Source organism: Phaenicophaeus curvirostris, chromosome 1 (assembly GCF_032191515.1).
Source record: "Phaenicophaeus curvirostris isolate KB17595 chromosome 1, BPBGC_Pcur_1.0, whole genome shotgun sequence".
NCBI lineage: Eukaryota > Metazoa > Chordata > Aves > Cuculiformes > Cuculidae > Phaenicophaeus > Phaenicophaeus curvirostris.
Window position 1 is genome coordinate 11,401,881 of NC_091392.1, and position 20,149 is coordinate 11,422,029.

The 20,149-nt window shown below is 38.8% G+C and overlaps 1 protein-coding gene across 4 annotated transcripts in view; it reads right to left on the reverse strand.

The window, feature by feature from the left end:
• The window catches only part of CD36 (CD36 molecule (CD36 blood group)), a 37,460-nt gene extending 17,677 nt beyond the window's left edge, over window positions 1-19,783 (reverse strand). Inside the window, exons 1-2 of one of the 4 annotated variants that reach the window (XM_069877352.1) lie at window positions 19,672-19,783; window positions 3,417-3,651 (exon numbers count right to left, since the gene is read on the reverse strand). In XM_069877352.1, the coding sequence (XP_069733453.1) occupies window positions 3,417-3,536 (120 nt within the window). In that variant the 5' untranslated portion in view covers window positions 3,537-3,651; window positions 19,672-19,783. Of the gene's footprint in view, window positions 1-3,416; window positions 3,652-8,363; window positions 8,517-18,558; window positions 18,689-19,640 lie in introns of those variants that run through there. The other 3 variants (XM_069877182.1, XM_069877272.1, XM_069877100.1) reach the window with 3 other exon arrangements.
• Window positions 19,784-20,149: the final 366 nt, after the last annotated feature.

A 20,149-nucleotide genomic window follows, 5' to 3' on the forward strand; every position in this document is an offset into this window, starting at 1 on the left:
AAGTGGTGATAAAGATTTTCCGGGCAAATGAATCAGCTACTAATGGCTTTAGTGGTTAGACCTAGCTGGAAAAAAACGCTGATCAGCTGAAAAAAGAAAAGATTTCTCACAAAAGAAATAAGGGGAATTTTGCCTAAGTAAATAGTTTTGTTTCAATATCTCCATTCAACAATATCAGATGCAAGCTTTCTGATTTGTTGTTTTGAATTCCCCTTTCCTCTTGTTATTTGCTTTTGTTTTTTTAATGCTAGACATCATAATATGGAGTCAGTTAAAAGGTATATTTTGATAGCCTCAAACAAACTTTTTTGGTAAAAAGCTCTAAAACTTTGATACTTCACTCCTAACTTAACAAGGACAGTTTTCTAAACCCCTACAGTCTTCATGGAAAGGCATCTCTTCCCTCTGGAAGGGGAAACTATTTTTTTTTGCCCTTTGTTGCTGAAATCTAAAGTACCCTTTAAAGGAGAAGTTTCCTTTCCCTGAATAGTATCAGAGCTCCAGTAGCTTAGAACTAATCTCATTCAATGGATACCTGCTAAGATGCTACTGATGGTGTCATTTTTAGTGTGCTCTTCAAGTGACAGTTTCTTTAAAGAGCCTCTAAGAAGATCCAGAAAACTTATGTAATATTAATATCCTTTAACCCTGCTGGAGGTAGGAGTAGAAACAGCTTATCCCCAAAATACCTGAGGAACAGGTAGAATAGTCTGGGGTTGGAAAAGATAACAATGTGTTTTGTGTTGAAGCACAGATGTATTTTAATAAATGGGAACACATGAAGAGGTGACATCTTGGTGTTATCTGATGCATGGACTTTGTTTGGGCTGTCCACCCGTGGACTGTTAATGGGTGGAGAACAGCGCCTGCCTGCTAGAAGATAACAGGCACAGGATGTTGTTTATATATTTGCTGATGGTTTCTCTTTCCTGCAGTAACAACATGCAGTCTTCCAAGAAAATATGTCCTGCACTGTTTTCTCAATCTAATCTCTCAATGACTGCAATAAAGAAGAAATGAGGCTAGCAGGCTTTGTAACTTGCACAGATGTGTGCTTAAAGGAAGTATGATCAATCTTCTGCTGCAAGCAGAACAAGAACAGTAAGTGCTATTGATTGCATTGATTTTTAAAACTAAAGTTGTCCCTATTTATTGAGATACTAAGAAGTTCAACTGGACTTGCTTGAGAATAAATTTATAATAATGTGATTTGACTAAATCTTGATAACAAGTTAATTTATGACACTTCAACTTGCTATAGTATGAAGTGTCCTAAAACCATCTGAGATAACATTTTGCTCATTAGGGGTTTTTTTTCCTGTCCTAGAATTTCTTGTTTGTGAGAAATTCTGAATAATATTGTCATTGAAACTGATCTGCTTCTTCAAATATTTTGTTGAAATGTGAAGTTTTCAAAAGTAAAAGAGTTCAGAAAAAAAAATTTCAGCATGCTCTACTCAGCAGGCATTTTTCTTTTGCAGTCAGGTCTATGTTTATCTTACATCGAACTGCAGTGGATAACAAATATTTGGTTTTCTCTACTTCCCCTTTCATGAAAACGGGTAAATCAGAACTGGTTTGATTCCAGAACCTCTTGAGCATCTGTTGAGCTGATGATGTACTTTAGCTCTTGCATCTTGGCATGTCATTTCTGAAAAAGAATTGTCTTAGAGACTCATGGTCTCATGGTCTCCCTAAATAGTCACAATGATGCAAAGGAGAAAAATAATCTAGTAGGATTTTTGCTTAGGGAAAAAACTCTCTACAAATTTACTCTTCTATGTTTTATATGAATATTGATAAGAATTTTCCTTTACATATATATAAAAAAGCTGCCCTGAAATATATGAAACCATCAGAAATATAATCACAGTGCAGAAAATTATAAAGAGGTTGACAAAAACGTTATTCCGCCTAATACTTTACTGCTTAGGAATTCATGCAGGTATAATTTCACATGTAGATATCTGCAAATCATGCTGTATATATGGATCACTGTTACAAGTAAACAGATGTAAACATAACATTCCTAATATGTGTAATTTCCTTGAAATGAATTAACTACATAAAACAACACTCTTGATTAACTCGAAGTAAATATATAATATAAGGAGATATACATTTTTTAAATTATGCATTTCCCACAAAAACTTTTGTTTCCTCATTACGTCAATCAATTAAAACTATTTGCAAATATAGAGAGTATGTTATTTTGTTGCAAGGCAGCTGAGACGTTATCTACTGAGAATTATTTTTTTATTTTCTATAAATTTGAAAAGTTCATGAAAAATTCAATAGGAATTGGAAGATTCTTCTACAGTTAGGTTTTCACCGAGTTCGCTGACAAAATTAAAATGTTATTTACAAGCCATCTTTTTCATTTTTTTTTTAATTTATGGCAGACAGGGCCACAACAAACAGTTTAACATTTCCTCACAGTTCATGTACCTACGTCCTCAACTGACTTTAATAGCTGTTAAGGGCAGTCTTCCAGAAGGGTCTTTGAATAAGTATCTCCAAGTTCTCCACAGTCTTTAGCACAACAGCAGATCATTAGGAGGACTAGTCATCTGCCAAAGACCTTAGGTTTCTAGATTTTTAACTGTAGGAGAGCCCACCTTGACTGCAGAGACCCCAGGGTGATTCAATGTCTCCATGATGGACACCCCAGAGCTTCCATGATTATTTAGTCCAGATTACTCCATGATTCAGACCTTCAGTTACACAACCATTTCACTGAAGTTTTAAGAAATTAATTTTTCATTTTTCTTTAAAGAAAAAATAGATTTTAAAGAAATTAAATCTTCTAAAAAAAAACAGAAAAAAATGTCTGCCAGGTCTACAGCACTCTACTTCAACTATTCTTCACACTCCTTGAATAAGAGAGATGTATATGAACAGATCCTGTAGTCATGTGGGGGAAGCACTTGCTTGGATCATATAGTCACAGAATGTGAGCTGAATACATGTAAGTTAAGGATCAGATTCTGCATCAGAAGTTTGTTTAAATTATTTGCAGTACGTAAATATAACTGCTCACAGTACAAAACTAAGAAAATGCAGAAAAATAAGTAAATGGATCATCACGAGGAAAAATAAAGAAACTAGAAACAAACATAATAAAAATAAAAATGCTTACTTTGAATTATGTTACTGAAAACACATTTTGAAAACAATATTTTGGCTTCTTATATGAAATACGAAGAACAGCAAATGAGTAAACATCATAATATAATTAACATATTTTAATATATTCCCTACTCCCAGGGAAGTCTGGATTGCATATATTACAAAAACTGGGTTTAATAGAGAAAAAAGGAAAAGGCATACAGCAGAAAGAGAACACAATATTTAGAAATAATGACTATTGAATAACCATAATCCATATAGATTGGGAAAAAAAGAAAAAAATCTACCTTTTTTATTGCTTTGTCTATAAGTTTGTCTCCAACTGGTATCAAAACTCCTCCAAAGATAGCAAGCACAGCACCGATGATGGCCCCAGTGAGGAGTCCACAGTTTCTGTTACAGCCCATCCTTTTCCTTTTTCAGGGTGCAAATGGTCAATATAAAAATATCCTTGCTGTAAGGCTTGATTTTTTTTGCACTTCTTGGTGTCTATGGACTCATTGATCTCCCTGAGAGAAGCTCCTAATATAAGGAGAGAGCAAACAAAAATCACATTCCAAAGCTCAAAGTACAAAGTGCATGAGGTGAAGAAGTAGAAAGATAACGTGTCAAAACCAGCCAGAAAGTGGCAGCCAATGTCAAAGAATCATAGAATAACCAGGTTGGAAGAGACCCACCGGATCATCGAGTCCAACCATTCCTATCAAACACTAAACCATGCCCCTTAGCACCTCGTCCACCCGTGCCTTAAACACCTCCAGGGAAGGTGAATCAACCACCTCCCTGGGCAGCCTGTTCCAGTGCACAAGGACCCTTTCTGTGAAGAATTTTTTCCTAATGTCCAGCCTAAACCTCCCCTGGTGGAGCTTGAGGCCATTCCCTCTTGTCCCCTGTCACTTGGGAGAAGAGGCCAGCACCCTCCTCTCTACAACGTCCTTTCAGGTAGTTGTAGAGCGCCATGAGGTCTCCCCTCAGCCTCCTCTTCTCCAGGCTAAACAACCCCAGCTCTCTCAGCTGCTCCTCGTAAGTCTTGTTCTCCAGCCCCTTCACCAGCTTTGTTGCTCTTCTCTGGACTCGCTCCAGAGCCTCAACATCCTTCTTGTGGTGAGGGGCCCAGAACTGAACACAGGATTCGAGGAGTGGTCTCACCAGTGCCAAGTACAGAGGGAGAATAACGTCCCTGGACCTGCTGGTCACACCATTTCTGATACAAGCCAAGATGCCATTGGCCTTCTTGGCCACCTGGGCACACTGCTGGCTCATGTTCAGTCGCTGTCAACCAACACCTCCAGGTCCCTCTCCTCCAGGCAGCTTTCTAGACAGACTTCTCCTAGTCTGTAGCACTGCACAGGGTTGTTGTGCCCCAAGTGCAGGACCCGGCATTTGGCCTTGTTAAACCTCATGCCATTGGACTCTGCCCAGTGGTCCAGCCTGTTCAGATCCCTTTGCAGAGCCTCCCTACCCTCCAGCAGATCGACACTTCCACCCAGCTTAGCGTCATCCGCAAACTTGCTAAGGGTGCACTCGATGCCTTCATCCAGGTCATTGATGAAGACACTGAACAGGGCTGGACCCAGCACTGAGCCCTGGGGAACCCCACTTGTCACTGGCCTCCAGCTGGATTTCACACCATTTCCCACCACTCTCTGGGCCCGGCCAGCCAACCAGTTTTCCACCCAGGAGAGTGTGCGCCTGTCCAGGCCAGAGGTGACAGTTTCTGAAGCAGAATGCTGTGAGAAACTGTGTCAAAGGCTTTACTGAAGTCCAGGAAGATACATCCACAACCTTTCCCTCATCCAGCAGCCGAGTCACTTTGTCATAGAAGGTGATCAGGTTAGTTTGGCAAAGAAGATGCAAACAAATAAACAGAAAGTTGCACGCACTTTTGACTTGCTAGTCACTTGTTACAGATTGTTACCCTTTTTGATTCCAGTTCTCTAAAGGATGGAGAAATACTCTCATAAGTCTGTCGTTCTTTTTTTTTTTTGGTGTTGTTGTGTTAGGGCAAACTGACATATTTATTATTCATCTGAACACTATTCCTGAGGCAAGCACCTTCTCTAAAATCTCTCTGTCCTAAAGGTGGAGTCTGTAGCCTCTGCTTTCTTACAGCCCAGAATGCCCATGACTCTCACTTTTGGCAAACCCAGGAGTTTACACCACTCCTGTGAGCTCACCAGGCTTTCTGCACTATGTCAATAAGGAAACCCTCAAGGTTCATCAGCACTTTGGTGGCAACAGCAGCCTTTAACAAGAGACACCTACGAGAAGTCTGTGTTTCCAGATGTGTGCCAGTCCACAGGCTGCTACTGAAGAGATAAATCTTTGTTTCAGCAACTTCATGTTGAAGGTGTGACTGGATTTTCCATTTAGAGAAGCATTCTTACTATCATGTAGTTTCATCAAGACCAATTGCCTTACGGAAAGGCAGACTTCTTAAAGTGAGTCTAGATTTTTATCTTCAAAAGATGTAACACCTTATATTTCATGATTATTCAGTCACAGAAAGAAAATGTCTGCAACTACTCATCAGAAAACAGTAGTTGCTAGCAGTAAGTGCTAATATATCTTAAGATCAGGCCCCTAGTGAAAGGGGTCGTAAAGAAAATACAATGATACTAGAGTTGAGACACCGTAAAACATAAGATCTTAGTAATATTTTTTCTATTCATAATTGTTTATAAAAAAATGGACAAAGAGCTGCCTAATTCACAATCTATTCTTGTTCGGGAATTAGTCACATCCACAGAATTTGCAAGTTTGTTACTTGCTTTAGAACTCCAGCTAACAGAATATCCGTTGGTTTCTATTTTAGATGTCATTGCCAGTTTCCTTTTTGTTCTTACTGATTTATGTTTGCTAATATGTTGTGCTCAACTCTAAATTAATTTTAGAACAAGTGCTAGTTATAGAATTAATCATGCATTCAAGGCCAAACACAGAGAGCAAAGGAAAACATGGAAGAACAGCTCAATCTGAATTCCCAGTTTACTCGTGAGGATTAAAGAGCTAAAAAATCTTCATTAATTTGTAAAAAGTAAAGCAAGTGTAGGAATAGCATGTGTTTTACTTTTGCAAATACACTTATGAGGTCCTTTTATTTTCAAAAAAAGACACGTACAGCATATGCTGACACATAAGGTACCATGGTCAGCTGGCTAATGATGTGTCCTCCCATGTACTAGCAAACTCACAACTATATCATGTCTGTACCTAATCCCACACTGCTCCTTTTATCTGCATTGGAAACCCACCTTTTTTCCTCCTTTTCCACTAGCAGCAGTTTATGGCTCCCTTACTGTTAACAATGACTATCTCTGTTCATTTGAGCTCATGTGGTATTTTAATAATTTCTCCTTGCATGCTTGCAAGTCAAATGACCTAAACACTACTTGCAATCTCATAAAAATATCCTTCCTATAGAAGTCAACTAGTCCATCCACCTGCCACCATGTCATTCTTTGTGGTTCCCACATCAAAATATTACCCCTTGATTACTCTACCTGCATATACAAGGAACCAGGAAAGAAACCATATTTGGCTAATTTTTTTCACTTTTGCTAGGGCCTGAGAAAAGTCTCATTACAGCTGTAAATCTGGCTTTTCTGCTGGAGCAGGTATACCTGATTTGAACTGCAGGTTTACTTATTTGCTTTCCTGTCTACCAGTTCTGCTACTCTGTGCCTTTAAAGTGATAGCATTAAGAAGAAGATTACTTTCCCAAATTTCCATACAAATTATTGCACTTTCCACAAAGATATCTGACAGACGACTTGACTGAATTGCAAAAGTAACAAGTTATTTAAGGCTTTTTGATATAGTGGATCAATGTACATTGCAGCTAACAACAAACTTTAAAGAAAACTCAAGTCAGAATTTCATTAGACCCAAAGAATTTATAAGTGAAAATCACTAAGACCGGCTCTCATATATCTGTAGATATGTTCAGACTAGGATCTTTAGTCTGGAAGAAGCAGAACTGTAATACCGTTATGATGTTGTCAAATGGGATGTGGGAATTAAAAAATCGGATAACTATATACATAGCAGCAAATCTGAGAAGCAGAAATTTTCAGTGAAATCAAATTCTGAAACATGCATCTTTCAGACATATTGTTTCCCCAATGCTATCTATTCTAGTGGATTTTTTTTAAAGTGTGGAAATAAGCATCTTAAGTTTAAAAATGGAAATTATCTCTCCCATAAATGTCTAAGGAGGGCTGTTAGATATTATTAGGCTTTTTATCTTGGCTTACATACTACAGATTCTTTAATCTGACAGAGATACACCTTTCACTAAAATACATTTCCATCTAAGTTTTTACAATTGTTCCAATGAAATTTTTTCTGTGTTACGCAGACAAGGTTTTTTTTCCTGAGAAATAGCAGTAAACAGCTAGAATGCAACTGGCTGCTAATAATTTGTGTCTAAACCAAGTTTTTGTAAAATATTCACCTTTCTCCTGCCAAACACTGTGAGATAGCAGTCTAGACACATCTCAATTTATGCAATTCAAATTATCCATTACAAAATTGCAATGAAGAGAACTCACAACAAAACACTCAACCTCACAATGAAGTCAACAATCCATTCTCATAGCAACTAAATATAAAATGTGAAGTTTAAAGCAGAAATTTCCAATAAAGATGCAGTTGTTTATGGGAATTCATATTCAAGTAAAAGTAATTTACCTTAGGCAGAATAGAAAGTATCATAACAAAATTAGATATTAGCTATGAGACAATAGTATCAATGATGCACAGATTTGACTGCAAGATTAATGTAAACATTCATACTGTTCTAGACTGTATTTTTTATATTGTTTCAGATGTCTTTAATATAATATGGACAATGGAAATCCCTGAAAATCCATTCAAATCCCTGAAAAGACCATTTACAAGCAACTGAATAGGAGGAAACATGCAAAAAAAGGCACTTCCCATAAATTCACATAACACTAGAACTAATTTCAAGAATATTAAATATCGAAAGACAGAATGCAATCAGGAAAGCTAACAATTCTGATCATAAAATATCATTTCTAACATAGTAACAAAGCATTTCATTGACACATGTAAAATTTCACTGTTTCTTGCAAACAGCTCTGCAAAATCCTGTGTTTTAATTTATATTACCAATAAATATTTTCCAGAGCTTTCCACCAACTGATTTCATACATATTGCTAAGGAAAACTCTCTGATTTCGAACGCTGTGTGGTATGATATGACTTACCTTGAATAAGGGCAACTGACTTTTCAGCTGAGCATACAAGTACTTAACACATGACTTGCATCAAGTTACAAGAAGACAAGCAGCTAAATCTCCCCACCAAGCACATAGCCTCTAAACTCTGAGCGAGTGTTTATATATTCCAAGAGACGTCAGTTCCCTCTTTATCATTTTGCCAGATGAAAAAGTTAATTTGTATTGGTGCTTAGGGTGGGGGGGGGTTATTTTTACAGTCTGACTACAAGCCACTACCTACATCTCGTGATAATATACTTAGCAGCTGCAATCTTTGTCAAATTTTGATCCAAGTGAGTCAAAGGTCAAGGAGACAAAAGGGTAACTTACTTATTTGGGTTCTGGTCACTTCATTTGCTTTAAAACTGCTCAGATTAACAAGTAATGACTAACTCGTTCCTGACAACTTCTTTAAGATACAGAGGATTTTCAAATATCCTTTGCCATATAGCACGTTCTACTGTATAAATAAAGCCTCTTGTTCTCTGTCAAAACACAGGCTAAACATCTTTACAGCTTAATCAACATGATAGTATATTTTCAAGTAACAAAAATGAGGAAATGCTAGAATATTTTTAAAGGAGATATTTTTTTCAAGGATTGGATTACAACATTTCCTCACAAAGTGCTAAAGTTCTTCCTTTTTTTACTGAAAGTTGAATGAACTTTATCCCAGAAGTTTCTTTTTCTTAATGTGTATAAAACCCAGTTATTTTTACACTGACGTCTGTGCAGACCAAATTGTCAGCCCATAACTGTGTCTACTAATAATTAACAATAATTAGGATAGCATGCTTTTGCACAAACATTTTAAAAATACCTCCTCATCCCAGGAAAATTAAATTAATGGATTGTTTTAAAAGATTCTTCTGGCAGTAGCAAGAGGAAGTGACTAATATCTAGTTAATTTAATTATAAAAGACAAAATATTTCTAAAAATAGATTCTTAGGTGCAAAATATTAGGGCGTGGAAATGAATGGTTTGTGATCCATGTTTAAAGTTTTCTATGTGTTTTGACTGATTCTTCACTGTTCTTTTCTTGTTATTGCCCCATTTGAAAGTTAAACTTTTGTTATTCTAATGCTTCTGCTAAGTCAATCTAAAATGGGTGAAGGCTAAAGAATTTGAGATTGAGTCTGGTCCTTTGGAAGCAACCTGTAGGACAATCTTTGATCAAGGTTTGCTGCCAGGGAAAGCTGATGACCCTGACTAATGCCAGTTTAACATCCTTAAAAAGCAGAGTACATTTGCTCTCCTCTGTTCTCTAATTAAAGGGTGGAGCTTAACTGTTGAAAGAAGCAGTCCTCCATGCTATGATTCCCATGCGCTACTTTTATGAATATAAATGCCAATTATTTCTTTGTACATATCTTTGTATGATGCTCTCCTGAGGATGCTCTTGTTCAGGATCCTCCAGCTTTCCTCCCAGGCTGCACTGACTCCTTCACTGCTAATTTGTCTCTTTTAAGAGGAAGTACTTCCAGTTACTCACACCTGTCCATCTAAATGTCTCCTACCACGCTTATTTTCTCCATTTGCATTATACAAGATTCATTAACAAGGAAGGAAATATCTAGTGTCATCTTTTCACAGGAATCATAAAGGAATTAAAGCGAATGTAATGAAGTTCAGTTTTCAGCATATATATGCTGAGGTATATCAGCTGATTTTGTGATTATGATACCCTTTTATTGTCCTTTATAAGCAAAATCTCTTCCAGCAGGCAGTGCTTGGCAGTAAAATGAGGACTATCATTTCAACTGCAGGAAAAAGCGGAAAGGATTTGAAGCTAAGAGAGAAGCTGTGCACTTTTGGATACTAGCCATTTTTGTTTCTTAAAAGTAAACTGAATGAAACCATAAGTACTTAATAGTCCTTCTATGTTCTCTGGCTTCATATCAGAGCTCAGAGGTTGTAAGGGAGAAAGCACAGAGTGGTAACAGTAAAAGTGAAGAATTCCATATGTCATTGGACTCCTCAGTGGTGTGACATCAGAAAAACTACAAGGAAAGATTGTTGAGAAAGAAATAGTATAAATGACACTCACGTGCTTGATGAAGACACAGAGAAGTGCAGGAAGCAGAAGAAGACAAATGCAGTTGCTAACTCCAAATGATGTCCACCCACATTTCCAGGAACAAAAAACTGACAAGAAAATGCTGAAAATAGGAGTGTGATTCCTGGCTTTTCTAGACATGTCATAGCTGGGCCTTTTGGAAATCATTTTCTTTGGGGTGTTTTCTAAATAAATGATGATAATTATAATTTTTCTACATGCCCTGATATCCCTAAACATTCGGTGTCCATCCTTCCCCCCCTTTCTATTTTTACATCAAGAACCCTTCCATAAGGGGACGACATACCTTTATGGTACGTTTAATTTGAATTTTGCAGGTGCCCACATAAATGTTCCCACATTCCTGTGGGAATTATCTTAGGTACAGCACATGATTTTGTATTCCTTTGTTTCCACAGTCTTAGCACCTTTTCTTCACTTGCTTATTATGAAACTTATAAAAACTGATGCTAACATTAATCCCTTTTCAGATGTGGACATACTTTTGAGGTTAGCAAGCAGATTAAAAAAACATCTGGAAGCACCTTTCTGTACTTTGGTAACCTCTGATGATTTTCTTTAATCTTTTGACTACTCTCCCTATTTTGAAATAAAGGTGTGAAGAATTACATTTACCTCCTTTCCATGGAAAGTAAAAGCACAGGTTTACTGTTTCAACACTTCCTCCCCAATATCCTGTGCTACCACTCAGTGGTCCTCTCTGGCTTCTCCACAGTTATCAAGTCCCACAATAAGGCTTTCAAAAAAACTACAAAGAATAAGAAAATGTGGCTCCTGTCCAAAAATAAGTTCTTTCTGATTCAACATACTCATGTTTACTCATGTGCACTTAGTTCTGCTGAAGAGGAGAGTGAGGAATATGAATCATCTGCACAAGAAAATGTGCAATATGCCACCAGCTGGATAAGACTTCTGTCCCTCTGCATGTACTGGAGATACTAGGAGGTGTTCCTTTATAATGAGTGAAATTTTATGTCCATGAAAGGCAGTTTGATTTCCTGTGAAAACCTAATATGTATCACCTCATCATATATCGCACAAGAAGCAGCACATGAACTATCCACCCAAAACAGCCTCCATAATTCACTTCAGTTGCAGAAGAGCCTCCCCTAGAATGAACATGGCACATCTCCAGTTACTGTCTATAAAGAGCTTTAATATGTAGCACTGAAATTATAAAAATAATCATATAGATTTAATACTTTTTTTCCTAAGTGATATATTCAATGGCTTTTGTTTGAGTATTCTCACTATTTTATTTTCTATCGTCTAATTTTCCAAAAACCATGGGAAAGAACAGAGTTATGTGAAAAGAGTGGTAACCTCAATTTAAAAGAAGGAAGTACCTAGATATTTCAGTTGCTTCAGTTTTGGTTTTAATACTCTGTCTCTAAGGACCTAAAGGAAATGAAAAGTGCCATTTCATAATAATAATAATTTTCTTGTTTAAAATTAAAAATATTTGTTGCAAATAATTTTATCTAGGTAAAAAGTAGGAATCTGGTCTAAGGAAGATGAATTGGTGTCCTCTCCTCTTAATGGAGAGGTATGAGCACTTCCATGGACTCATCCCATCTACTTTAAATGTTTATCTTAGGGGAGGATGTATCATATCCTTTGGAGGTACTGATGTCTCCTCTTTAACTACAGAGGATCTAAACAACTCATTTAAGCTAGGCATATAACTTTTATAAGGTTAATGTCAGAACAGTTCAACTTAAACTCCCCAGAAAGGTCTTCCAGCTCTTTCCCTCATCAGTGCACCATACTGACAGTACTGGGACAGCTATAAAAGGTTCTGGTAACTGCAAACAAAGTTATAGAATTATAGTATAGAATAGTGGCCCTCCTCTGGACCTGCTTTAACAGGTCTGTGTATTCCCTGTACTGAGGGCTCCAAAGCTGGATGCAGGACTCCAAGCAGGATCTCATCAGAACAGAGTAGGTGGTTAGAATCACCTCCCTTGACCTGCTGGTTATGATCCTTTTCATGTAGCCCAGGATACAGTCAGCTTTCTGAGCTGCTAGTGCACACTGTTGGATCACATCCAGCTTATCATCTACCAGTACCCCCAAGTCCTTCTTGCCAGGGCTATCCCAATTCCTTCATCACCTAGCCTGTATTGATATTGAGGACTGCCCTAACCCAGGTGTAGGACCTTGCACTTGGCCTTTGTTGAACCTCATGAGGTTCACATGGGCCCACCTCCTCAAGCCTGTTGAAGTCCCTCTGGATGGTATTCCTTCCCTGAAGTGAATCAACTGTATCACTGAGTTCAGTGTCATCTGCAAACTTGCTGAGGGTGCACTCAATCCCACTGTCTACGTCATTGATAAAGATATTAAACAGTACTGATCCCAGTATGGACCGCTGAAGGACACCGTCTGTCATTAATCTGTATCTGGACACTGAGCTGTTGACTACTACCCTCTGGATGCATTCATCCAAACAACTCCTCATCCAACAAACAGTCCACCTATCAAATCCATACCTCTCCAATTCAGAGAGAAGGGTGTTGTGAGGGGACCATGTCAAAAGCCTTACAAAAGTCCAGATAAACGATATCTGTAGCTCTTCCCTTCTCCACTGATGTAGTCACTCCATCATAGAAGCCCACTAGGTTGGTCAGGCAGGACTTACCCTTGATGAAGCCATGCTGGCTGTCTCAAATCACCTCCCTCTCCTCCATGTACCTTAACATAGATTTTAGGAGGATCTATTCCATGATCTGCCCTGGCACAGAAGTGAGACTGACAGGTCAGTTGTTCCCAAGGTCTTCCTTTCTACTCCTTTTAAAAATGAGTGCAATGTTTCCCTTTCTCCAATCACGAGGGACTTCACCTGCCTGCCATGACTTTTCAAATATCATGGAGAGTGGCTTGGCAACTATTTTAACTGATTCCCTCAGGACTCTGGGATGCACCTCATCAGGTCCCATAAACTTAAATATCTTTAGGTTCCTTAGGTAGTCACAAACGTCATCTTCTTTTACAGTAGGAAGGACTCGGCTCCTTCAGTCCCGTATTGCAGTCCATTCGCTTGAGAAGTGTGGGAAGAGATTAGAATCATAGAATCATAGAATCATAGAATCATAGAATTGTTTGGGTTGGAAGGGACCTTAAAGATCATCTAGTTCCAACCCCCCTGCGATGGGCAGGGACATCCCACTAGATTTCCAGAGAAGACTGAGGCAAAAACATGATTTAGTACCTCGTTCTTCTCCAGTGTCCCTTGTTATCAGTTTGCTAGTCATGTTCATCAAGGGTTACACTTTCTTCGGACTTCCTTTTCTGGTTGACATACTTTTAGAAGCTCTTCATATTACTCTTTGCATCCCTTGCCAAGTTCAGCTCCAGACATTCCTTGGTCTTCCTGACTCCATCCCTACTTAGCCAGGCAGCATCCCTACACTCTTCCCAGAACATCTTTCCTTGCTTCCACTGCCTGTGCATTTTTCTTGTGCCCTTTAATTTGACCAGGAGGTCTCAAATTAGCCTTGTCAGTCTCTTCCCTTGCTTTCCTGATTTCTTACACCTAAGGACTGAGAGCTCTTGTGCTCCATGGAAAGCACCCTTAAAGATCTTCCAGCTCTATTCTCTCCCTTGGCCTGAGGGCAGTTTCCCAATGTGTCATATTGACCAAATCCTTAAAGTGCTGTAAGTATACTTTCCTAAAATTCAGGGTCTTGACTTTACTCTTTGCCTCACCTATGTCTCTAAGGGATGTGAACTCCACCTGTATGTCATTATTGAAGCCCAGGTTGCTTCCAGTCTTGATGTCATTGGTTAGCTCACTTGCATTAGTGACTATCAAGTCCAGTATTGCATCCCCTCTGGTAGGGCTGTCTATTACTTAGCTTAAGAAGTTATCCTCAATGCACTCCTGGAATCTCCCACTTAGGAGGGTCACCTGGATTGCCTGCAGCTCAACATGCTACTTTTCCAGCAGATGCCACAGTGGGTGAAGTCCCCCAACAGGATGAGAGCCCATGAGCTGGAGTAAAAAAGGCTCTATCAATACGCTTCCTTTGATCAGGCCACATGTATTAGACACAAACTACAAGATTCACTTTATCACCTCGGTCTCTGATTCCTACCCATAACAACCTGCTCACAGCTATTCCTGTGAAGAGATAGCTCTTCATACTCTATCCAGTACTTGATATTGAGAGCAACACCTCTGCCCCTTCTTCCTCACCTGTCCCTTCTGAACAGCGTGTAGTAACCAATAGACACACTTGAGTCATGGGATTCATCCCACCAGATTTCAGTAAAGGCAACTACGTCTACTTTTATAGCAGTACTTTATAGCAGCACTTTATAGCAGTACTTTATAGAGGTACAGTGGCTTCCAGCTCCTCGTGTTTATGTCCCATGCTGTGTGCATTGGTATAGGTACTTTAGCTGGGCTGTTGGCAATCTCATCTTCTTAGAGGAACATTTCTTAGATCTTTTGAGGTATTTCACTAGTGTTTCCCTTTTGACAGCTATTAACTCAGGATCCCCTGGATCATCTCTGTAAGACTTCAAGTGTGATTCAGGGTAGCCAGCACATCTCAGAACAACAGGCATGTGTTCTCATAGCTTGTCATGACCAAGCCTGTTATTATCACCCTCCTCAACAAATCCAGTTTAAAGCTTTGTCAATGAACCCCACTAGCTTGTGAGCAAAGACCCTCTTCCTCCTCTGAGAAAGGTGCATCCCATCTGTTGTCAGCAATCCTGGTGCTGTGTAGTCCATCTCATTACTGAATAAAATATCAAAATTGTGGCTTTGGTACTAGCCACAGAGCCACGTATTAATAGTCTGGGTCTGCTCTGCTGCCACCAAGCTGAGCAGATTCTCCATCTGATCACACCTCACTACAACTGTTCTCACTACTGCCATCTATTATCAATGAAAAGCTCTGGCACTTCCTGAAGCCTGAGAGCTGGACATCTGCACACTTTGACGATAGCTCTTTCTGTTTTGCCACATGTATTCCGGTAAGCATAGAGGAGATAGCTTTCTGCCGGGTGGTTACCATAGATAAGCTCCTTCTGAGAGGGTGATGACCATGACCTGATCTCACTCTTGAGCTGATACGGTGATGATGACGTCCTGTGCACTTTTCCACATGAACTGACTTGCCACACCCTGATTCATGTGCCACTTTTTTTTGCCACTATGTTCGCAGAGCTCCTCGCCACTTGCACTACCAAGTCTCCTTTTTGTAGGCATAGAAGTGGCTGCTGTTGCTCTGGCTATGCCTTGTCCTCATCAGTGTATCCCACAAGAGCTGCTGTCTCCTGTGTGGTCTCACCAATGTCCTGACATTTCCCTGACTCAACAAAATCCCCTGTACACCAAGATCTGCTGCTCCACTGCAGACCGAGCCAGCTCACCTGGGCAACTGCTGAGTTGTGAAGCAGCAAGGAAATGCAACGAGAAAACTTCAAAATATTTACCACCTGACATAAACAGAAAGTTTGGCCAAAAACTGCAGAAGTGGTGTAATATTTTTTTGCCCACCTTGCACCACAGACTTAGTGCAGATGTGTTGCCTTTCAAGGCTATCCAGTGTATGTTCTGAGGCATACTCCAGCTACTCACATAAAGCAATATTCTACCCTCTGAAACAAGATCCCCCAAAACATGCATTAATAACTGATTTCCCATTGTAAGAGCTTGGAAGGCTCTTTCCAAACTTTTGTGTAGCTCCTTTATTACCCAGTAATGACTCTCAACTGTAGTTTTCCCAGCTCTGTAAAGTGTCAGGACCTAAGGTGCTGTCCCTCGTGACTCTCAATAAGTTCTGACGGTACGGAAAACATCCTAAAATATCATTGGCTCAAGCCAACTTGGCAGTGGTACAGTGGAAACAGTGTGTTATAGTTGTCATCTGCCTGTGATGAGCTTCTAATATAACTATATTCTTTAAAGGAAAAATAGAAGATGGAAGACCCAGAAGCTTCTTCAGTTCACTTTCCCCCCCACAAGAAATATTGATTCTGAGCTCTTCTTCACTAAGTATGGCGTGCATAAACTGCTGCCTTTCTCTGTCTTCAAAATAGCTTTTAAAAATTATTTTTGAGTGATGTTAGCAGAGAAGTAAGGTGAAAGCACAGGTGAGGCAGGGATAAAGTGAACTTCGATTCTTCCTCTCCTGTGTCTTTATGCGAGAGTCTCTTGGAAGGCAGGTAGGAAGGAACTTCATAGAATTTAACCCTGTATAGAGCCTGTAATAAAATAACCCAGGTTTCTGAGTGAGTCTGAAGCTGCAGAGAGCCATAAAAATCTGTTACCTAAAGGGCTGCATTGGTCTACTAGTGCTAGAGATGTTTCTCACTGAAACCTAAGGAGGGCAAAGAGAGGAGGCTCCAATGGTAGAGGAGAAAGATTTTGAAAGTAGTCAATTTTCGAAAATCAAGAGAAATTTAATATATCTTGTCCTTCCTTGGATATATTCCCCTTCTTGCAAAACCTTACTCCTTGGCTCAGAAGTCACAGAATAATGGAGTAATTCAAAACTTCACTGCTGCAATACCTGGTTGAGAAATAGTCACCATAGTGAATCACACCAAACAGACAACAGCAATGGCTTTGATGAATCACTGGGTAATCCTTATGTTAGCTTTTACCTACCAGCTACACCATAATTTTGTCTCTGTTCTAATTAAGAACCACATACGTACTGTGTTTTTTTCCAGTTAATGAAAAGGTAAGTTTAAGGTCAACTTTTTGGTGACTTCTCAAGAGCTGGAGACTTGTAAAACAATTGACATCCTTTTGTTTCGGTTCACGTGTTCTGAAACTGAAGACTTGTCCTTGCTCTGAACAACATGCAGAAGATCTTCCCTGGGGCTTTAACCTCAAACACAAGCTATTGAAGCCAAACTGTGAGCCTACTGACAGAAAATAAACATGCTCTTCATCAGGGAAGAACAAGATGAAATCTAACTGACTTCATGTCCTGGGACAGTTCAGCAGTCCCACCTTGAGAATCAGAATCAGTGGCTGGGACAGTACAAGGAGATCTAGGTCCGTGCCACCAAGAAGTATGTTTTTTACCAAAAGAAAGGATGACGTTTAAAATCATCTGGAGAATTACTACAGGCCAAAGCCCTTCCTTCCCTATTAATCTCCTGCCTCGAGGGAAAACTCAGAGACAATAGTAACAGCAGCACGGAGCTGATGAAAAAACTCAGAAAAGTAGATTTTCTCCTGCAGCTGATAAGGGAGGTACAACACAGGTCTTACTTATCTCAGTGAGGAAGCAACAAGCATACCTTTCTGATCATTTAAATGCTTCTGAAGTGTCACTTGAACACAGAAAAAATCCCCAAACTAGAAAACTACAGACTATATATTTTTTACAAATAAGACATTTTTGTTAAGTAAAAAAAACTCAAACCAAATCACTTAATATTGTATCAGTTGTTAAAGAGAATGAGGTCAGTAAAATAGCACAAGTTATTAGTATTTATATGACTATGCTGTATTGAGTTGATATCAGGACTTACATATCAAAATTAATTTAAGATTTGTTACATCAGCATCTTTACTGGGCATGAATTATAATTTTAAATCTACACAAAAATGCCTTTTCCAGTAATTAATAATTACTACAGCATTTTTAGATGTTCATTTATAGCATACTTATAAAACATGCATTTCATAATTTTCACTTGATATTTCTCTTCATTCAAATTTATTTTTTATAATAAATATATATAATCCTTTATAAGATAGACTTTCCTATAAGATAATGACTCATAAATTATTAGTCAACCACAGTTTAAAATGTGACTTTATTAATTTTTAATTGAAATGTACAGTGAAATACTAGCAATATATTAAATATTATCAAGATGTCAATATGCAAGCGAAATAATTTGTTTATCAGTATATTTAGTCTTTCTACATTTTAATAGATAAGCTCTTCTTAAAGTCATAAAGAGACAAAAAATAAAGGCTGAATGGCATCTGACTTTGCTTTTATTAATTCTAGCATTTAAGAGCGTTTTGTTAGCAATAGGATGCAATAATATGCTCACAATAAACAAATACAATATTCAACTGCGTGTTGAGCAACTGCATTTAGTTCAGGAGCAAAGTCACATACCTCTACAGAGGGAGAACTGTTCTCACTACTCTTGCCACCAGGAACTGGAGAACTGTAGATGAGCCTGCTAATTTAGCTCATTATTCATAGAAAAATCAAGTTGCTGTAGCAACCCTATAACAACTCCGGCTGCCCTAAGAGTCGTTGTTCTTTCTTCAGCCACAAAGAGAAATAGAGAGTTGCAGAGACCTTTTAAACTCCTTGATAGCTAAGCTGTCTCAAGTGACAAGGAATTGCAAGACAAAGATAATACTCTTCCACACTTACGCTTTGCAAGAAAGACAGCTCTGAGAAATCCTTTCAACAGCAGCCTCTGATCTCCTTTCCCACTGCAATAACCCAGCATTTGGAGGCAATGTATCAGGTCCCTGCTGCCAATCCAGAACAAACTTAATTGACTTTACTCTTCGCAATGACTCTTAGCATGCATAGTCTAATCCTGGAAGCTAGGTAAGGAGTTTGATACTAGAGATAAACCTTCAGGTTTGGGTTTATTATACATATTTATACAAAGCACAAAGACAGGTCAGACTAAAGGATCACATCTGTGAATGCAGGTGTTTAAGCTCATGGGACTATTTCTAATGATTTCTACAGGCTTTGGTTCAGAACTTTGTAGTTTTAACGAACACCTAATTCAAGTGATAGTGTTATTACTTCCACTGCCTGTCCTTTTGGATCCTCACTAGATCCTTTAACATAGCAGTTTTGAACTATCTAAAGTATTTTTAAAAACTATTTAAGTATTAAAGTTTTTAACACTTTTTAATTATTTTTATTTGAACAGCAGATTGAAGCACCTCCTTCCAGACAATTAAAGCAAATAGCAACGAGTAGTCTGCTTGCCAAGGCTTTTCATGAACAAGATAAAAGCTGTCCCAGACTGTTAACAGCACCCCGAGGTGGGTCAGTATGACAGGAGCTATAAAGCTGCATCCTACACGTGCCAACTCAAGAGGCATTCTATGGCATAAGCATCTTTGCCTGCCTTTCTATGAAGTTTCTCCTTCTCTATAGTTATTTCGAAAATGAAGCTACAAGGGAAAGGAAGGAAATTTCCATGAATCTCAATATTTTCTGACCTGTCCTCTCATGCAAATGCTGTTGTTCTACCTTTGGTTTTCTTGGAGTCCTGCTGACTGCTTCCTGTGTGGCTTTCACAGATGAAGCCTCCAGCTTGTTGCCAGATTTCCCTTCTGCTTTCTTTTCTACATGAGCTTCCTTTTACTCCCGTTTCCTTCCCCAAGAATCTCCTCCCTCCTCCAGCTCTCTGTATATCTCTCCTATCTTCCACCCTATCATCTCAGCAGTCACTTCTCTACTGAGCATCTCCTATGGTCTGTTTCCTCCCTGTTGGATTATTTTCTAGGGCTTTTACCCCGGTTCCAGAGTTTACAGTTATCCATCCATTCTGTACGTGTGTCATCCTCCCCTGCCCCTTAAAATTTATGTTTCCTCAAATTTCCCAGCATACTTCTTTCTTTCTTCTCTCTCTGCCTTAAATCCTGGTATATAACCTCACGCTATAAGAAAGCCAGATTTATCAGCACTCTTTGAGGCGCAGATGAATCTTACCAGAAAAGGTTGATCA